The 19494-nt window shown below is 45.4% G+C and overlaps 1 protein-coding gene across 1 annotated transcript in view; it reads right to left on the minus strand.

Moving 5' to 3' along the window:
* Nucleotides 1-1541: 1541 nt before the first annotated feature.
* The window catches only part of FES (FES proto-oncogene, tyrosine kinase), a 104888-nt gene continuing 86935 nt past the window's right edge, over nucleotides 1542-19494 (minus strand). Inside the window, exons 16-19 of the mRNA XM_075207832.1 lie at nucleotides 17557-17680; nucleotides 8241-8398; nucleotides 5683-5805; nucleotides 1542-2216 (exon numbers count right to left, since the gene is read on the minus strand). Coding sequence (XP_075063933.1) covers nucleotides 2074-2216; nucleotides 5683-5805; nucleotides 8241-8398; nucleotides 17557-17680 — 548 coding nt within the window. The 3' untranslated portion in view covers nucleotides 1542-2073. The remainder of the gene's footprint in view (nucleotides 2217-5682; nucleotides 5806-8240; nucleotides 8399-17556; nucleotides 17681-19494) is intronic.

The following is a 19494-nucleotide window of genomic DNA, read 5'->3' on the forward strand; positions in this document are numbered from 1 at the left end:
TGCCACAGCCTCTCTTCCTGTAGAAGGCAGAGTGAATAAATTCATTTTTAAATTTTGGTTGTATTTTTTTTTTCAAATGGCCCCAGATAACAGTAAAGCACCGAAATATATATATCTAATATATAAAAGAGAAAATTTGTCCTTCTGTCCTTTTGTCTGTCTTTCTATACAAATCCACATTTTTCAAGCGAAGATCATGAAATTTTGCATACGAGTGTATTAAAACATGACGGAGGCAACTAAAAAAATTTAAAATTGAAATTCATTACGGGGTGGGGGTGGCGAGGGGGGTAACACCTAAAAATCATCGAAAACGACCATAACTCTGGAATGTCTGGAACAATTTACACCAAACTTGGTACACATATGACTTTTAATCTGACAACAAATATTGTGGGGGCATATTACTTAAATCTCTACAGGTTCATTATTAAAATCCCAGGCAACGGTGGCCCCAAAAACAAGGTAAGGCCTATATACTGCTGTCCTTTTATCTTTCTATACAAATCCACAGTTTTCAACACTGCGGAGGATCTCGGGTAATTCGGGCCACGGCGGAAAAATAAGAGGAAGCGGCTGTGACAGCGTCACCATGAGAACAGCAGCCCCAACAAAAGCTGAGGCCCCTGCTGCTCATCACTGCACATTACACATATAACTATCTAACCTCATGGCATACAGGAAGTTGATGCCACGTCACCATGGCAACAGTGGCTCTAGCTGAGGCCTGGAGACTGCTGTCCTTCTGTCTTCCTATGTATTTTTCTTTTCTTTTACAAATGTGTTAGCAGTTGTGCACATATTATCTTCCTTAATATTTTATTGTTCTTTCCTGGTACGCATGAACTTGAAATAATAAAATGCCACGAAAGAAAAGAAAATCAAGAAACGAGAAATATAGTTTATCAAGCTGTTTTGAAGTAATTGTTTATCGGTTCGTTCCATCATACACAGTTCAAATACAGTTTTACATTTTCACTTTTCACCTTCTACTGGTCCAATTTTAACATGATATTTACATGTATGTTTAATATTTAGATTGATTTTTGTAAATAAACATTCTTTAAATCCCGGGCAACGCCGGGTATTCTGCTAGTATATATATATATATATATATATATATATATATATATATATATATATATATATTTATATATATATATAAATATATATATATACCTTCTATTTTAATAGATGTTGCTGTTACTTACCTACAGTGGAGGTATTCTTCCTTCATCATCATTAATCTTTATAGTGCCGTCAATTTCGCAGCGCTGTACAGAGGATACCTGCCTTATTGTCAGATTTGTTTGTTACAGCTTATGTGAAGGTCACGTCCACGGAGCTTCAATAATAGCAATGCCATATTATCGGTGGTTTATCTGCACTACTTCTGATATTTGAATATTGATAGTTGCAATTTGAGAGGGTGTAACTTGTTTCTTAATACTTGTCTTATTATAGATCAGACACAGTAAGCGGTTTCTGTTGTGAGGCAAAAACATCTAAAAATGTCGACAACCAAAAAATAACAACTGATATTTATTGAAATGCAATTAACAACCTACATTTATTGAAACTCAATCAGACAACAGTTCTTGAATGATTATGATAAAGGCACTATAAATATCTTACTTTTCTATGTGCATATAGATAATTATAAAACGCTTGATTCATACATCTGTAAATACGTGAACATATGTATGTTTAGACAACATATTAAAAAAATGTCACTACCCTTTGCAATTCTCGAAAAATAATCCTGATGCAGGATGCATAAATTGAACCTGTTAATATATCTGGCATGGTGGTGTGGGTAATATTTGTAACATGCAATGATGAACTGGGCCGTGTCTGAAGAACATCACATGCTATTATGAAGAAAAAGAAATGTCCGATAAAATATTTCACCATGAGAAGTGTGGAAAGAGATGTATAATTTATCTGCACAGAGCAGTGTTACTGCACCATGTTTTATTATATCCTGTAGATTCAAACAGAAAGTCCCACCAGGTACCCGCTAAGAAGCTGATAAGCAGGATCCTTCCCTGCTACATGTCCTGTTACCAGGACTTATCGATGTTTCTTGCGGATACTGACGAGTGTCTGGTGCACAGCGTTGAAGTTAGGGCGTTTCTTTGGATCATATTCCCAGCAGTTCAGCATCAGGTTATAGATATCATCTGGGCACATGTCTGGGAGAGGCAGGCGAGTTCCTGGAATCAAATAAAACATGCACTTATTTCTCTTTCACATAAACTAGACATGTATGTACAGAATTTAAAATTCTGTAAGACATCTGAAATGTTTATATGTAACAGTATCCGGGATGACAGTCACAGGTGTACAGAGTTATTTGATTTTTTTGTATTGTTATTAATAGAGTGTGTGAAAGTTTCTAACCCCATAGAACTTTTGTGTATTTCTGCATTAATCAGACCCAAAATGTGACCTGACCGTAATTTAAGTCTTGATAATAAAGAAAAGAGTTAATACACTCACTCACAAACACACACACACACACACACACACACACAAACACACACACACGTCTTTATGTCTGTTAAACTTTGAACACATCTACAGTTTACTGTCTTTGTTTGAACCTTTAGATTTGGTAACTAGTGTCACATCCTTTAGCAGGTGTAACTAACTAAATGGCTCTTTTCCCTTTACTTAACTGCTTCATTTAACTGCTAGGCTTCAGGCCACACTTCAGGTCATGTTACAACATTTAATTTGGGTTAGATCAGGTTTTTGAGTCAGCCAATCCATTATATTATTATTATTATTATTATTATTATTATCCTTTACTAATATAGCAGGAACACAGTGCTCTATAATCAATATTATGCATGTTCCTGTGCCAGTAAGATCTTACAATTGAATTCCCCACCACAGGCATACATACCATGGAATTTTTTAGACAGCCAATTAACTTACCACTAAGTCTTTGGAACGAAACACACACAAACATAGGGAGAACATACAAACTACACAGAAGTTTTGGTCGTTGTCAAACCCAGGACCACTTTGCGCATCACAGTAACACACACCGTTCCTCCTCATTGGTGGACAGAGGGGAAGAGGGTGTGTAACAATTTAAAAGCAGGCAGCTTACAGGTCACACTCGCTCACTTATTATCTTAGCTTATATAGTAGAAGTGGTGCTGTAGCTCCCAGACACTGATAGGCTGGGATAACCACTGCCCAGTGATCCCAGCCTATCAGTGTCTGGGAGCTACAGCATCATGTGATCAGATGCAGGGACAGACTCCTGCTCCTCTACTTGCAGCTTCAGCTATGTAGGGTAAGAGAAGTGGAGGGGAATGAAGAGGGATGTTGGGGTGTTAATGAGGGCGGATAACGAAGGGGAGTGGTGGTGGGGATAATTAACAGGTAGCGTGATAATAAATAACAGGAGTGTGTATGTGTATGTGTGTGTGAGAGAAGGGGGGTGGGTGGTGAATAACAGCGGAGCAGGGGGGTACTGAATAAATGGGATGTGGGGGATAAATAGGAGGGGAAGGGGCTGATGAATAACGGTGGGATGGTGGTAAAGGGGTTTGATGAATAATAGGGGTGAGTGCTGATAAAAGGTGTGATAAATAATGGGTGTGGCGGTGAGGGAGTAAGATAATAAAAGGGGCTGATAGGGGGAAGGCGGGTGATAAAGGGGAATGCTGCAGAGGGTGGGTGTGGGGTGATGAATTAGAAGGAAGTGGAGGGATGCAATCACAGGGTAGGGTGGTGGGGCTGTGGGGGAACATAAATTAGACTAATGGAATTTGATTGCTAACATTGGATTCATATTTTGATATATGTAATGAGGACGTATTTAATTATGTGATCACTGATGGATGCACACGTTATTAGTTCTAGTTTTAATTAAGTGGTATATTAATTGCTAATTCACTTATTTTATGATACATTATGATATTTGGATTGTGGCTATTATAGAAATTCAGATCAACCTGCCTGTTGTTATAAATCACTGCTGTTAATTAATTAATCAAGCTAACCATTGATTGGTCTGTCGGTATTTAAATACCATATATCTCTGTAAATCTTACCACGCACCTTTTCTGCACAGTTATCAATAGTGCCTGCAGCTATGTATTGTTATAACCCTCACCAACTGCTGGATGGTCCCAATTAAGGTCAAGATAGACACTCGTCTGATCCAATACCTAAAGTGTGGCCAGATTGAAAGCACCTGATAGTGCTGACTGCTATTGAATTATTGGTATCAAGGACACCAAAATACACACAGTTATTCAATGATTTAGCTCACTAATAAGACTTATGGATACGGACGGTGCTCCCAATAGTGAGGTGAAAAAGCTTTCGGGGTAATCCTATCTGGAATCCACTCTGGATTATATCTATCTATCTATTTATATATATATATATATATATATATATATATATGTAAATACTTGATAGCTTATTTGTACACTGAAATTTAAAGTTGATATTTGTGTGCTACATGAAAAAAAACAGACAGTATTTAACTTATGTGCAAAAAAGAAAATTAATTTTCACCCCTTTCATTTTAACTTGGTTTTTGTCCAGGAGACCTAAGTAAGAACTTTCTTGCCTAAGTTCCTTAATGAATCAGGTCCATAGTCATTAATGACAAAACATAAACAAAATAGTTTTCCATAAAATACATTTATTATGATGTTATGAATGTCTATTATACATAAAATGCATTTTTACAGTTGATCCTGATTGCACACACATATTCTAGCATGCATACACTAGACCTGTAGCTGGTGCACGTGATACCACAGATAAATGTGTACCTTTGAGATGCCCAAAGCTTGGATTGGACGCAGCTGCATGCGTTCAAGCTTGGCACACCCATACACCCATTCACCACCCTGTTCAGCCCATGAAATCATAGGCCGTAGTAAGGGTCCTTTGTGCTCGAAGATGAATTGGACGATGCTGCGTTCTCTGGCGTATGGTTTGTTTTTGGGTGTGCGCAGAACGACTTTACGCAAAATAACTTACGCCACAAATTACAGCATATGAATCAAACCCATTATATATAATTATATATATTAAATAGTTATTATTTTCTTGACACTTGTTCATCTGCTAAACTGACAATATTTGTATTCAGTGTTGTACATTTTGGATTGCTCATTTGGAGTCAATTTTTAGCACTGTTCTTTATTTAGTCATTTATATTCTGTTTTATTAGAGGTGGGCAGTTCTCTTTAGAACAGCCGCTGCTCACTCTGTCTGAGGCACACAGCACAATAAAAGGGACGGTTTCTTTTTTTGTTAATTTTTTCTCTCTTAGCAGCCATTGTTCTCTATTGTGATTTCACCTTGAGAGTCAGAAGCCTAATGTGCATAGGAAACAAATGTTCTCCCATTATCACACCTTGATTTAGTTCTGATAACCTTCTGAATATCTAACATATATAATTGTAAAAATTATTAGTAGCATTTCTATATAAAAGGCATCTTGCATTTTAGGAGTAGAGGACCTATAATCTACCACTTCAATTGACGACCCATTACTATTGAATTTTGTATTACCATTTAATTTCAAATTTCCATGCCAGTCTTTGAGATGACTATTATATATGAAACAATAAGACACTTTGCTCTCTGTTTTGTCCTAATAAAACTTTAGTTTTCCTTTTCACATAAGGACACACTTACCCTGTTCTATAGCTTCTCTGGTTTGCTGGTTGTTCAGACTTGTGTATGGAACTGATCCAAGGGAGAACGCTTCCCACAGTAAAATCCCAAAGCTCCAGACGTCACTTTCTGAACTGTACCGGCCTGGAATAAAGACATGTAAGATAAGATAACGCTTCCTCTTGTCACAGTCAGGATAACTCCTGATACATGACACAGTAGGTGAGTAACAGTAGACCTGGGGGTATATTTACTAAACGGCAGGTTTGAAAAAGTGGAGATGTTGCCTATAGCAACCAATCAGATTCTAGCTACCATTTATTTAGTACATTCTACAAAATGACAGCTAGAATCTGATTGGTTGCTATAGGCAACATCTCCACTTTTCAAACCCGCAGGCAAACTCTCAGCTTGATACATTTACCCCTTTATGTAGAAAATAACTATACTGCAGATTAGAGATGTGCGCACACCCCGTGTTTTGGTTTTGGTTTTAAAACCATCTTTGTGTTTTGGTTTTGGCATAACCACCCTCTTGTGTTTTGGTTATAGATCTGGTTTCATTACAATTGGGCAGCACGGCTGCTAAGGGGTTAGCACTTTTGCCTTACAGCACTGTGGTCATGAGTTCAATTCCTGACCATGGTTTTATCTGTGAAGAGTTTGCATGCTCTCCCCGTGTTTGCGTGGGTTTCCTCCAGGTGCTCTGGTTTCCTCCCACACTCCAAAAACATACTGGTAGGTTAATTGGCTGCTAACAAAAAAATTGACCCTAGTCTGTGTGTGTGTTAGGGAATTTAGACTGTAAGCCCCAATGGGGCAGGGACTGATTTGAGTGAGTTCTCTGTACAGCGCCGTCGAATTAGTGGCGCTATATAAATAAATGGTGATGATGATGATGATGGTCAACAACTGGTAAAATCATGTCATTTCAGCTGTTTTTGTACCTACATTAGCATTTATTAACATTCATTCACAGTTATTTTCTAATGCCTTCTTTAAAACTCAATGTTTTCACTAATGATGGCCAAAGGCTGCAGTGAGCTGACTGACCTCAAATAGTGACAGAGGAGCAGCACAAATACATGGAAGTTTAAAAGACTATACAATACCTATGAAACATAGTGGTACAGCAGCGATAGAAAAAAATGGCAGTTTGTAATTGCTGGCAACAACAGTATTCCTGACAATTTGTAGTTCATTTTGTTGAACATCAGTTTCTCAACAATTTTATTAATTAGCCTCCTACGACGATTGCTCACATTGCTCTCGGCTGTGCTAAACACTAGTTCAGAGTACACACTGGCGGGTGGGCGGCTTAAGTACACCATAGCTAGTTTGTACAAGCGGCTCCAAATTGCCTTATTTTTCCTCCCACAATTCAAAGGTAATGTCTGAGATGCTAATTTGTACATTATCATTAAAGTAATCCTCCAGCATTCTACTAATACAAGGTGTACCAGACTGACATGTGGTAGATGTTTCAATAATATATGTGGGCATTTCTTTTAAGCCTGACCAGATGTCACAATAATCACATTGGTGTGCTGTGTTGACTCATCATCAACTGGCAATAGCATTTTTAAGATTTGTGTAGTTTGGAAAGAAAGTCATTTCATATGACTTAAACCTGGGATCGAGCATGGTTGCCAAAATGTAGTGATCCAATTTCAGGATGCTGCAAACCCTTGGGAAGAAAAAACATACTACTAGATGGCTAATGACCGCCTAGGCACGGTCACAAATTTGAACTCACGTCCAAGTGAAAAATTGTACATGGCCTAATCTTGAGTGTAGTATATATCCAAATAAATGAATTACCGGTAGCCTCTGTTAGCTGCCAACTGTCAATGTGTTCATAGCAGACACTGGTAATAACATACGTCTGAGTTGATTTTTGGGAATTTGTATAAATTCTGTACAGTTACAGTTTTTGTTCTAATTGAGTTATAGTAGGAAGTGGATTATAGCCTGTTCTTGTTAATCCTGTCCCTTTCATTGGACAGTGATCCTAACTCTATGATACCTCCTACTGGTCACTTTGTAGAAGGACAATCTGCTGCTATAGTTCTCTTTACGCTGGTGCTTTCTCTGTAAATATTTGAATATAAAACCACGTATTCTTCACAGATTCTCTGGGCCTGAGTCATTAAGGAAAGTAAGGCAAAAAAAAGGAGTAAATGTTCTCTGGAACAAACCATGTTATAATGCAAGGGGTGCAAATTAGTTTATTATTTTGCACATAAGTTAAATACTGGCTGTTTTTTCATCAAGCACACAGATACTTGATAGCTTTATTTTTAAACTGAAATTAAAAGTAGATCTAGGACATGCCCTATCCCAACTATAAATCCAATGCAACATGGTTTTGCCCAGGTGCAAAGTTACTCCTTTTTATGCTTTGTTTTGCCCAGGTGCAAAGTTACTTCTTTGTTATGCTTTGCTTTCCTTAATGACTCAGGCTCTCTGTATGTAATGTGATTGCAAATGAGCATCAGTTACAAACAGATCCTATGTGAGATTTTACCCATCCCTGGAGTAACACACACCACAATGGAAACAGTAGCAGAAAGTAATACCGTAGTTGAGAGCTTCTGGCGCCGTCCACTTGACAGGAATCTGTTTCATTCCTCCAGTGGACGAGTATACTCCATCTGCCTCTTCTCTTGACATACCAAAGTCACTAATCTTTATCATATTTTTTTCCGTCACAAGACAGTTACGTGCAGCAAGATCCCTGGCGTAAAAATAAAGACGTGTTACATTTACAGCACTTTTTTTGGTCATACAGTCACAAAATAAAACTTCTTGCATTTGGCAAGGATTTTACACACCTCCATTGTATGCAGAGGGTAACTTAGTATATAAATAGTGCATCTTGAAACAAACAGTAATTGATTGATGAGCCATTAAAGAGGTTCTGTTGCAGATTGAAGTCTTGCAGTAATGGCACAAGGTTAAATGTCCATTATAAATTATAATAACAAAATGGCAAATTCTAGTCTAGACCACATATTGAACTTTTAGCAAACCAACAGAAATGCAGAAAGAATAAATAAAAACATTGGTACTTCATCCTATTTGCTATGTTGAGAACTGGCTACTTACATTAGTGTCATAAACAAAGTGCTCTGGAAAGGTTAACTCAGGTAACATTCCTCTATGGAATTTATTCTATACCACCCTTCTATTCACAATGGGCAAGTCATATTGCTGTAGGCACACATTTTGATATTGGCTCAGGCATGCCAAACAATACAGAGGTTTAGGGGGAAGTTTAATTTTACTTCTATCAATGTGTTATTATTAATGTGTACCTGCTAGACTTCTAGGGAGGTGGTTCCAGATAGAGCTCAGAGACAATTACTCAGATCACCTTAGAGCACCATCATTTTGAACCAGAAAAGGGACACCTGATATGATATTTTTCACAGTCTACAACTGCCATCTCTTACTTTCTTTTGGGTGCTAAATGCTGTTCACCCCCCTCCCCATTAGATCTCACAATGATTAAAGCAGTGCTGATAAGGGTCAAACAGTGCAAACGGCATAGAACGGCATGTCAGTTAAAGTTGCTGTGACATCACTGCCCTTGCTCCTGTGTCTAAATCTACCAGTATTTACAGAACATTTCTGTTTGCTAGAGAACAGCAAACAAATTACTCCAACAACACTATATTTTCTTCCTTGACTAAAAAACAGAGATGCATTCCAAAGTAACTTTTTAAGGATGGCAAGTGACATAGAAAGTTATTATACTCTGTCTACATATTTAAAATATAAGTAAAAATAAGAAATGGTTAGTTAAAAAAGATAAGTTTAATAATTGCCTTTGTAGACTTTTGGTTATTTGCAAATCAAATAAAACCCCTAGCCTATATATAATTGCTTGTAAGATATACAGCAGTGTGTATTTGAAAGTAATTTTTTTAATATATTTCACCTTGTCTTCCGGGAGGATATCATTATTAAACAGTAATCAATAAAAGTTATATTTTAATAAACATAAGGAGTGCTAATCTGTCCTTCTAATATGAACCCCTGTTCATTAGTTTCTTTGTCAAGATATACAGCAGACAGTATCTAACATTTGCCTCTTAATAATGTTGACTCTCTCTTTTTCAAATCAATTTCAATCACCACTTTAATATGGTGGCAGAAAGGGGGTGACAAATTACAAGCTGCAATCCCTTGCAATCGGTCTTCCCGCTCACATCCAACTCACAGCGCCACAAAGCCGCTTTTTTTGGCTACTGTTGGGAGAACAACTGGAGGTGCTGTCGGAAAAACGGTTGCAGGAAGCAGTACCCGGCGCTCCAGCTAGTATAAGGAGAAGGTTAGTAAAATTTATCGAGTAGATAATAGTGCAGCTTCAAGTTTGATGCACTGACCAGTACATAGAAGGTTTATTTATTTATTTATTTTCTTTAAACTGCAAGTACCTTTTAAGCTTGCAACGAAGGGGCAACAGTGCAAATAAAGGGGAAACAGTGTGATGAAAAGCAAAATTTTGATGAAGGGAGGCACAGTGTGATGAGGGGCACAGTGTGATTGAGGGGTACAGTGTGATGGGGGCACAGTGTGATGGAGGAGACACACTGTGGTGAAGGAGGAGGCACAGTGTGATGAAGGAGGGGCAAAAGTGTGATGATGAATGGGGCACTGTGTGATGAAGGGGGGTACAATGTATTAAGGTGGCAAAAGTGTGATGAAGGAGGGCACAGTATGATGAAGAAGAGTGCATCAGGGTAATGAAGGAGGGGACATAGTGTGATGAAGCAGTAACTGTGTGATGAAGGAGAGTGCAGTGTGATGAAGGAAGGGGCAGCAGTGTGATGAAGGAGGGGGCAGCAGTGTGATGAAGGAGGGGGCAGCAGTGTGATGAAGCAGGTTGCAGCAGTGTGATGAAGGAGGGTGCAGTGTGATGAAGGAGGGTGCAGTGTGATGCAGAAGTAACAGTGTGATGAAGGAGGGGATACAGTGTGATGAAGTGGCAAAAGTGTGATGAAGGGAGGTACATTGTGATGGGGGACATAGTGTGATAGAGTGACACAGTGTGATGGGGACACAGAGTGATAGAGGAGACACACTGTGATGAAGGAGGGGGCACAGTGTGCTAAATGAGGGGCAAAAGTGTGATAATGAATGGGGATCTGAGATGAAGGGGGGGTACAGTGTGATTAAGGTGGCAAAAGTGTGATAAAGGAGGGGGCATTTTTTTCACTTCTATAATTCTCACCAAACTAATTTACCAAAAATGTAACATATTATTACAAGCAATTAATGTTTACTGTTTAATGTATTTATTTGTATTACTCACTTCTTTATTGAAGTTTATTATATGATTTGTATTAAACGATGAAAAGCATTATTGAATGAACAAATAATTTATAAAAGCCGAAGGGGCAAATATATTTTTCGCCATGGGGCGCCAGACATGCTAGCAGCGCCATGGCTGCCAGTCACACGGACACAGGCTCACAGCTCTCAGCATGTCATGTGAAGTCAGAGGGAGGAGAAGGAGGTGAATCAGAAGGAGGTGAATACAGTACACTGATCAGAGGAAGGCTTGCTTTGTTTGGACTAGATAAATTTGTATGTCTGGGACTTTTCCTCTACATTAACTATGTGTTCCCCTGTGTGCAAGCGGCATGGTTATCTGCCCATCAAACGGATTTAGACGCTTGAGTACAGCAATAGGTTACAAAACGTTTGGGACTGATGTGTTTTGTTTTTAATAACGTTGGGCATGTAAGAGTTCTGCAATTGATCTGCCACTTGCAGAGTTATTCTTCAGTTGTATAAATAATGTTTCATGCCAATAATGTCCTCAATCAATATCACCTTCTGATTTCCATTATTTATACTGTTTTGTGTACTGAATGTAACCTTGTGCAGAGCAGATCAGGGCTTCAGAGGTGAGAGTGTAATGCGGAATTAGTGGCGCTATATAAATAAATGGTGATGATGATGAAGAATGTAATATGTTTTTTTATGTAATGGGTTCAGTACAAGTGTATACTAGAGTGATTTGTTATTTTACATTTCATTGCTTGGTTTAACCCGGCGGTTCCCAAAGTGTGCGCCGCGGCTCCTGCACTGTCACTGGGGTGCCGCCGGCCAGCCCTAGAAAAAAGAAAGCAAACAGAAACTTACCAATCCGCGCGGCGCCAGGACCCTGCAGCCTCCTCACTCTCGCAGCAGCTGTCACTGAATATCGACGTCAGTGACAGCTGCGCGAGAGAGGAGGCTGCAGGGTCCTAGCGCCGCGCGGATTGGTAAGTTTCTGTTTGCTTTCTTTTTTCTAGGGCTGGCGCCTGGTGCGGGGCAGAGGAGGAGGGCAGATGGCAGAGGAGGGGGACAGAGAGCAGAGGAGGGGGGCAGAGGAGGAGGGCAGATGGCAGAGGAGGGGGACAGAAAGCAGAGGAGGGGGACAGAGAGCAGAGGAGGAGGGCAGATGGCAGAGGAGGGGGACAGATGGCAGAGGAGGGGGACAGAGAGCAGAGGAGGAGGGCAGATGGCAGAGGAGGAGGGCAGATGGCAGAGGAGAGTGACAGATGGCAGAGGAGGGGGACAGAGAGCAGAGGAGGAGGGCAGATGGCAGAGGAGGGGGAGAGATGGCAGAGGAGGAGGGCAGATGGCAGAGGAGGGGGACAGATGGCAGAGGAGGGGGACAGGTGGCAGAGGAGGGGGACAGAGAGCAGAGGAGGAGGGAAGATGGCAGAGGAGGGGGACAGATGGCAGAGGAGGAGGGCAGATGGCAGAGGAGGGAGACAGAGAGCAGAGGAGGAGGACAGATGGCAGAGGAGGGGGACAGATGGCAGAGGAGGAGGGCAGATGGCAGAGGAGGGGGACAGATGGCAGAGGAGGGGGACAGAGAGCAGAGGAAGAGGGCAGATGGCAGAGGAGGAGGGCAGATGGCAGAGGAGGGGGACAGATGGCAGAGGAGGGGGACAGAGAGCAGAGGAGGAGGGAAGATGGCAGAGGAGGGGGACAGATGGCAGAGGAGGAGGGCAGATGGCAGAGGAGGGAGACAGAGAGCAGAGGAGGAGGACAGATGGCAGAGGAGGGGGACAGATGGCAGAGGAGGAGGGCAGATGGCAGAGGAGGGGGACAGATGGCAGAGGAGGGGGACAGAGAGCAGAGGAGGAGGGAAGATGGCAGAGGAGGGGGACAGATGGCAGAGGAGGAGGGCAGATGGCAGAGGAGGGAGACAGAGAGCAGAGGAGGAGGACAGATGGCAGAGGAGGGGGACAGATGGCAGAGGAGGAGGACAGATGGCAGAGGAGGGGGACAGATGGCAGAGGAGGAGGGCAGATGGCAGAGGAGGGGGACAGATGGCAGAGGAGGGGGACAGAGAGCAGAGGAGGAGGGCAGATGGCAGAGGAGGGGGACAGATGGCAGAGGAGGAGGGCAGATGGCAGAGGAGGGGGACAGAGAGCAGAGGAGGAGGGCAGATGGCAGAGGAGGGGGACAGATGGCAGAGGAGGGGGACAGAGAGCAGAGGAGGAGGGCAGATGGCAGAGGAGGAGGGCAGATGGCAGAGGAGGGGGACAGAGAGCAGAGGAGGAGGGAAGATGGCAGAGGAGGGGGACAGATGGCAGAGGAGGAGGGCAGATGGCAGAGGAGGGAGACAGAGAGCAGAGGAGGAGGACAGATGGCAGAGGAGGGGGACAGATGGCAGAGGAGGAGGGCAGATGGCAGAGGAGGGGGACAGATGGCAGAGGAGGGGGACAGAGAGCAGAGGAGGAGGGAAGATGGCAGAGGAGGGGGGACAGATGGCAGAGTTGGAGGGCAGATGGCAGAGGAGGAGGGCAGATGGCTGAGGAGGAGGGCAGGTGGCAGAGGAGGGGGACAGAGAGCAGAGGAGGAGGGCAGATGGCAGAGGAGGGGGACAGATGGCAGAGGAGGAGGGCAGATGGCAGAGGAGGGGGACAGAGAGCAGAGGAGGAGGACAGATGGCAGAGGAGGGGTACAGATGGCAGAGGAGGGGTACAGATGGCAGAGGAGGGGGACAGATGGCAGAGGAGGAGGACAGATGGCAGATGAGGGGGACAGAGAGCAGAGGAGGAGGGAAGATGGCAGAGGAGGAGGGAAGATGGCAGAGGAGGGGGACAGATGGCAGAAGAGGAGGGCAGATGGCAGAGGAGGGGGACAGAGAGCAGAGGAGGAGGGCAGATGGCAGAGGAGGGGGACAGATGGCAGAGGAGGAGGACAGATGGCAGAGGAGGGGGACAGATGGCAGAGGAGGAGGGCAGATGGCAGAGGAGGGGGACAGAGAGCAGAGGAGAAGGGCAGATGGCAGAGGAGGAGGGCAGATGGCAGAGGAGGGGGACAGATGGCAGAGGAGGAGGACAGATGGCAGAGGAGGGGGACAGATGGCAGAGGAGGAGGGCAGATGGCAGAGGAGGGGGACAGAGAGCAGAGGAGGAGGGCAGATGGCAGAGGAGGGGGACAGATGGCAGAGGAGGGGGACAGAGAGCAGAGGAGGAGGACAGATGGCAGAGGAGGGGTACAGATGGCAGAGGAGGGGTACAGATGGCAGAGGAGGGGGACAGATGGCAGAGGAGGAGGACAGATGGCAGATGAGGGGGACAGAGAGCAGAGGAGGAGGGAAGATGGCAGAGGAGGAGGGAAGATGGCAGAGGAGGGGGACAGATGGCAGAAGAGGAGGGCAGATGGCAGAGGAGGGGGACAGAGAGCAGAGGAGGAGGGCAGATGGCAGAGGAGGGGGACAGATGGCAGAGGAGGAGGACAGATGGCAGAGGAGGGGGACAGATGGCAGAGGAGGAGGGCAGATGGCAGAGGAGGGGGACAGAGAGCAGAGGAGAAGGGCAGATGGCAGAGGAGGAGGGCAGATGGCAGAGGAGGGGGACAGATGGCAGAGGAGGAGGACAGATGGCAGAGGAGGAGGGCAGATGGCAGAGGAGGGGGACAGATGGCAGAGGAGGGGGACAGAGAGCAGAGGAGGAGTGAAGATGGCAGAGGAGGGGGACAGATGGCAGAGGAGGAGGGCAGATGGCAGAGGAGGAGAGCAGATGGCAGAGGAGGTGGACAGATGGCAGAGGAGGGGGACAGAGAGCAGAGGAGGGGGACAGAGGAGGGGGACAGATGGCAGAGGAGGAGGGCAGATGGCAGAGGAGGGGGACAGAGAGCAGAGGAGGAGGGCAGATGGCAGAGGAGGAGGGAAGATGGCAGAGGAGGGGGACAGATGGCAGAGGAGGGGGACAGATGGCAGAGGAGGGGGACAGATGGCAGATGAGGGGGACAGAGAGCAGAGGAGGAGGGAAGATGACAGAGGAGGTGGACAGATGGCAGAGGAGGAGGGCAGATGGCAGAGGAGGGGGACAGATGGCAGAGGAGGGGGACAGATGGCAGAGGAGGGGGACAGAGAGCAGAGGAGGAGGGAAGATGGCAGAGGAGGGGGACAGATGGCAGAGGAGGGCAGATGGCAGAGGAGGGGGACAGAGAGCAGAGGAGGAGGGCAGATGGCAGAGGAGGGGGACAGGTGGCAGAGGAGGAGGGCAGATGGCAGAGGAGGGGGACAGATGGCAGAGGAGGAGGGCAGATGGCAGAGGAGGGGGACAGAGAGCAGAGGAGGAGGGCAGATGGCAGAGGAGGGGGACAGATGGCAGAGGAGGGGGACAGATGGCAGAGGAGGAGGGCAGATGGCAGAGGAGGAGGGTAGATGGCAGAGAAGGGGGACAGAGAGCAGAGGAGGAGGGCAGATGGCAGAGGAGGAGGGCAGATGGCAGAGGAGGGGGACAGATGGCAGAGGAGGGGGACAGATGGCAGAGGAGGGGGACAGATGGCAGAGGAGGGGGACAGAGAGCAGAGGAGGAGGGCAGATGGCAGAGGAGGGGGACAGATGGCAGAGGAGGAGGGCAGATGGCAGAGGAGGGGGACAGAGAGCAGAGGAGGAGTGCAGATGGCAGAGGAGGGTGACAGATGGCAGAGGAGGGGGACAGATAGCAGAGGAGGGGGACAGAGAGCAGAGGAGGGGGACAGAGAGCAGAGGAGGAGGGCAGATGGCAGAGGAGGAGGACAGATGGCAGAGGAGGGGGACAGAGAGCAGAGGAGGAGGGCAGATGGCAGAGGAGGGGGACGGATGGCAGAGGAGGGGGACGGATGGCAGAGGAGGGGGACAGAGGGCAGAGGAGGGGTACAGAGAGCAGAGGAGGAGGGCAGATGGCAGAGGAGGGGGACAGATGGCAGAGGAGTAGGAGAGATGGCAGAGGAGGGGACAGAGAGCAGAGGAGGAGGGCAGATGGCAGAGGAGGGGGACAGATGGCAGAGGAGGATGACAGATGGCAGAGGAGGAGGGCAGATGGCAGAGGAGGAGGGTAGATGGCAGAGAAGGGGGACAGAGAGCAGAGGAGGAGGGCAGATGGCAGAGGAGGAGGGCAGATGGCAGAGGAGGGGGACAGATGGCAGAGGAGGGGGACAGATGGCAGAGGAGGGGGACAGAGAGCAGAGGAGGAGGGCAGATGGCAGAGGAGGGGGACAGATGGCAGAGGAGGAGGGCAGATGGCAGAGGAGGGGGGACAGAGAGCAGAGAGGAGTGCAGATGGCAGAGGAGGGTGACAGATGGCAGAGGAGGGGGACAGATAGCAGAGGAGGGGGACAGAGAGCAGAGGAGGGGGACAGAGAGCAGAGGAGGAGGGCAGATGGCAGAGGAGGGGACAGAGAGCAGAGGAGGAGGGCAGATGGCAGAGGAGGGGGACAGATGGCAGAGGAGGAGGACAGAGAGCAGAGGAGGAGGGCAGATGCCAGAGGAGGGGGACGGATGGCAGAGGAGGGGGACGGATGGCAGAGGAGGGGGACAGAGGGCAGAGGAGGGGGACAGAGAGCAGAGGAGGAGGGCAGATGGCAGAGGAGGGGGACAGATGGCAGAGGAGTAGGAGAGATGGCAGAGGAGGGGGACAGAGAGCAGAGGAGGAGGGCAGACGGCAGAGGAGGGGGGACAGATGGCAGAGGAGGGGGACAGATGGCAGAGCAGGAGGGCAGATGGCAGAGGAGGAGGACAGATGGCAGAGGAGGAGGGCAGATGGCAGAGGAGGGAGACAGATGGCAGACGAGGGGGACAGATGGCAGAGGAGGGTGACAGCGTGAGAGAGGGCAGAGGAGGGTGACAGCGTGAGAGAGGGCAGAGGAGAGTGACAGCGTGAGAGAGGGCAGAGGAGGGTGACAGCGTGAGAGAAGGCAGAGGAGGGTGACAGCCTGAGAGACGGCAGAGGAGGGGACAGAGGGCAGAGGGGGCAACGTGAGAGAGGGCAGTGTGCCTGGATGCAGAGGGGGCAGTGTGCCTGATGCAGAGGGGGCAGTGTGCCTGGTTGCAGAGGGGGCAGTGTGCCTGGATGCAGAGGGGGCAGAGTGTCTGGATGCAGAGGGGCATTTTTGCATACAACTAAATAAGTATATCTGTCGTGACCTAAATACTTATTACAATTTTTTGACCCAACTACTTCTAAAACAGAACTGCTCAGTAATTATTTTGGAGGGGTGCCTTGAAAAAATTTGGAGACTCTTAGGGTGCCGCGAACTGCAAAAGTTTGGGAACCACTGGTTTACCCAATAAATGCTACATTATGTACTATGGTAGAATGCAAAAGATTTCCTTTCTATAGAGATGACCACTGAATTCAAAAATCTAGCCACCCCTGGCATAGTGGATGGAACCACTAGTTTAATTGTTTTTAACAGTTAAAATACAGTTCACTAGATAAACTCCTTTTTACATTTTAAAAACACAAAGTAGTTTTAAATGGGGATGATGAATCCACTTTCGTCAATTTTGTTTTAATTATTATTATCATATGTTATATTACTAATATTGTTCATTTACAACAAAACCTGGGTTTGTGAGATAGCATTGCAATATCTCCTGTTCAGTACCTGTGAATACAACGTTTACTTTCCAAGTACTCCATTCCAGCCGCAGCATTCTCTGACATCCTGATAAGCTCCTTCGTCTTCAGTCTTGGGCCATCATTCCGCAAGAATGTCAAAAAGTCTCCACCTACAGGAGAACAAAATTACTACATCCCTTTGCTAAGTTTAATTTAAGCAGGTGCTCAGGAGACTGCTACAGTGCCATAAGACACTCATCCAGGCATAGGAGCCATCTTTGGGGGGAGGTTTAAGTTACACCTCTCACCATATGACTGAAAAGTGTCAGGCAGTGGCATGGCTGCAGCAGCACAAATATTGGGGGTACTCTAGTACCCACAGAGCTGGCTCCTATGCACCCAAGTGTAAGGATAGTGCAGACTGTCACACTGAGTCCCAATGCCCACAGTACATAGTGCACATTTATTACCTATAGTGTAACAGGATGTCGTAAATTACATTAATGTTAATCCCTGCCTTGCTCAGCCATTATAAATTATATTATGTAGTACTTCTAGGACAGTAATTGCCAGCATACAGATGTGATTTTATCAGTTTTGGGTTCGAAGACCTTAGGCACGGCATTTGTTGCCGAACTACTTGTCCCATGTATGCCACATTTGTGTTCCTTGGTATATTTAAGTTGTCTTGTGATGCAGCACACGTTTAAATTTGTCATATATACATGTTTTCTTTAGATTTTATGCATAATAAATTATATTTGCAATATAAACACTTGTCATATGATGCTCAGTCAGCAGATTATAATAATAATAATAATAATAATAATGCATGGCACATATAACTGTGTAACCATTGGATAATTCAATATTGTCAAAGTATCAAGACGTTTCTAAAAATTATATAGAGTCATTTACTTAAACATTAAAGGTTTTTTTCACTTTAAATACATTTCTAGCTGATCCCCTCCCCTACCTATAATATTACTCCTCTGAGACTCCCACTATTTGCTATACATAGCAAGGCCCTGACACTCACATATAGCCAAGACCACTGCTGTTCACCTTGTGTGATGCCCGCTTCTCTCAGTCCAATGCAGCGGTTCTAAATGAAAGCCAACTGCTGATAGGAAGTGTACGCTATTCAGGTTAGCAGCCGGCTTTCACCAACAGCACCAGATCTCTCCTGCTACAGAGAGACAAGCAGCATCATAGGTCAACTGGCTATATATATGAACGCTGAAATCCTGCTAAATCCAGCAAATAATTAAATTACAGGCCTGATTGGACAATCATGTCAAGAAACATGGTGATAGCATGCCGGATCAGTTGCCGGCTTCCTTCCTCTGTCAGTGCAGTCCGGTGCCTGTCTGATCATATTGCCGGCATTACCGCCTGACAGCTGGTGACAGTATAAGCCCTCCTATGTTTAGTTATGTGGTGGTTTCCACCACATGCTCGATTGAGTACCAGCATTTTCCTTGCTAAGCGGCAGTGGTTGCTAAGTTCTGCAGGATGGCCGCCACTACACTCAGGACAGGTGTCTAACTGCCACATCAGCGTCCTCTCCTATATAGCTAGCACTTCATTAATCAGCTGGTTGCTAGGTAAATACTGTAGTTCTGATTGGTGCTGCTACCTTTATAACCCTTTCTGGCTTCATAGCAATGCTGGTGATAGTTCCTGCTTTGTCTAGTTTGCCTTGTATCCTGACCTATTCTGTTATCAGTGTTTGGCCTGGATTGTATAAAGGATTCTGCTGTCTTCTCCACTCCTGCCCATTGGCTTGTTAAATAGATCTACATATATATCTCTACCTGTCCTGTCCCTGGCTTGTCTTAAGGATTCTGCTGTCTTCTCCATTCCTGACCCTTGGCTTTCTAAACGGATCTGCATATATATTTTTCCTGCCCTGACCCCTGGCTTATTTTAAGGAACTGCTGTCTTCTCTACTCCTGACGTGGGCATGTTTGGGATTTGCATA

Source organism: Mixophyes fleayi, chromosome 4 (genome assembly GCF_038048845.1).
Source record: "Mixophyes fleayi isolate aMixFle1 chromosome 4, aMixFle1.hap1, whole genome shotgun sequence".
In the NCBI taxonomy this organism is placed as follows: Eukaryota; Metazoa; Chordata; class Amphibia; order Anura; family Limnodynastidae; genus Mixophyes; species Mixophyes fleayi.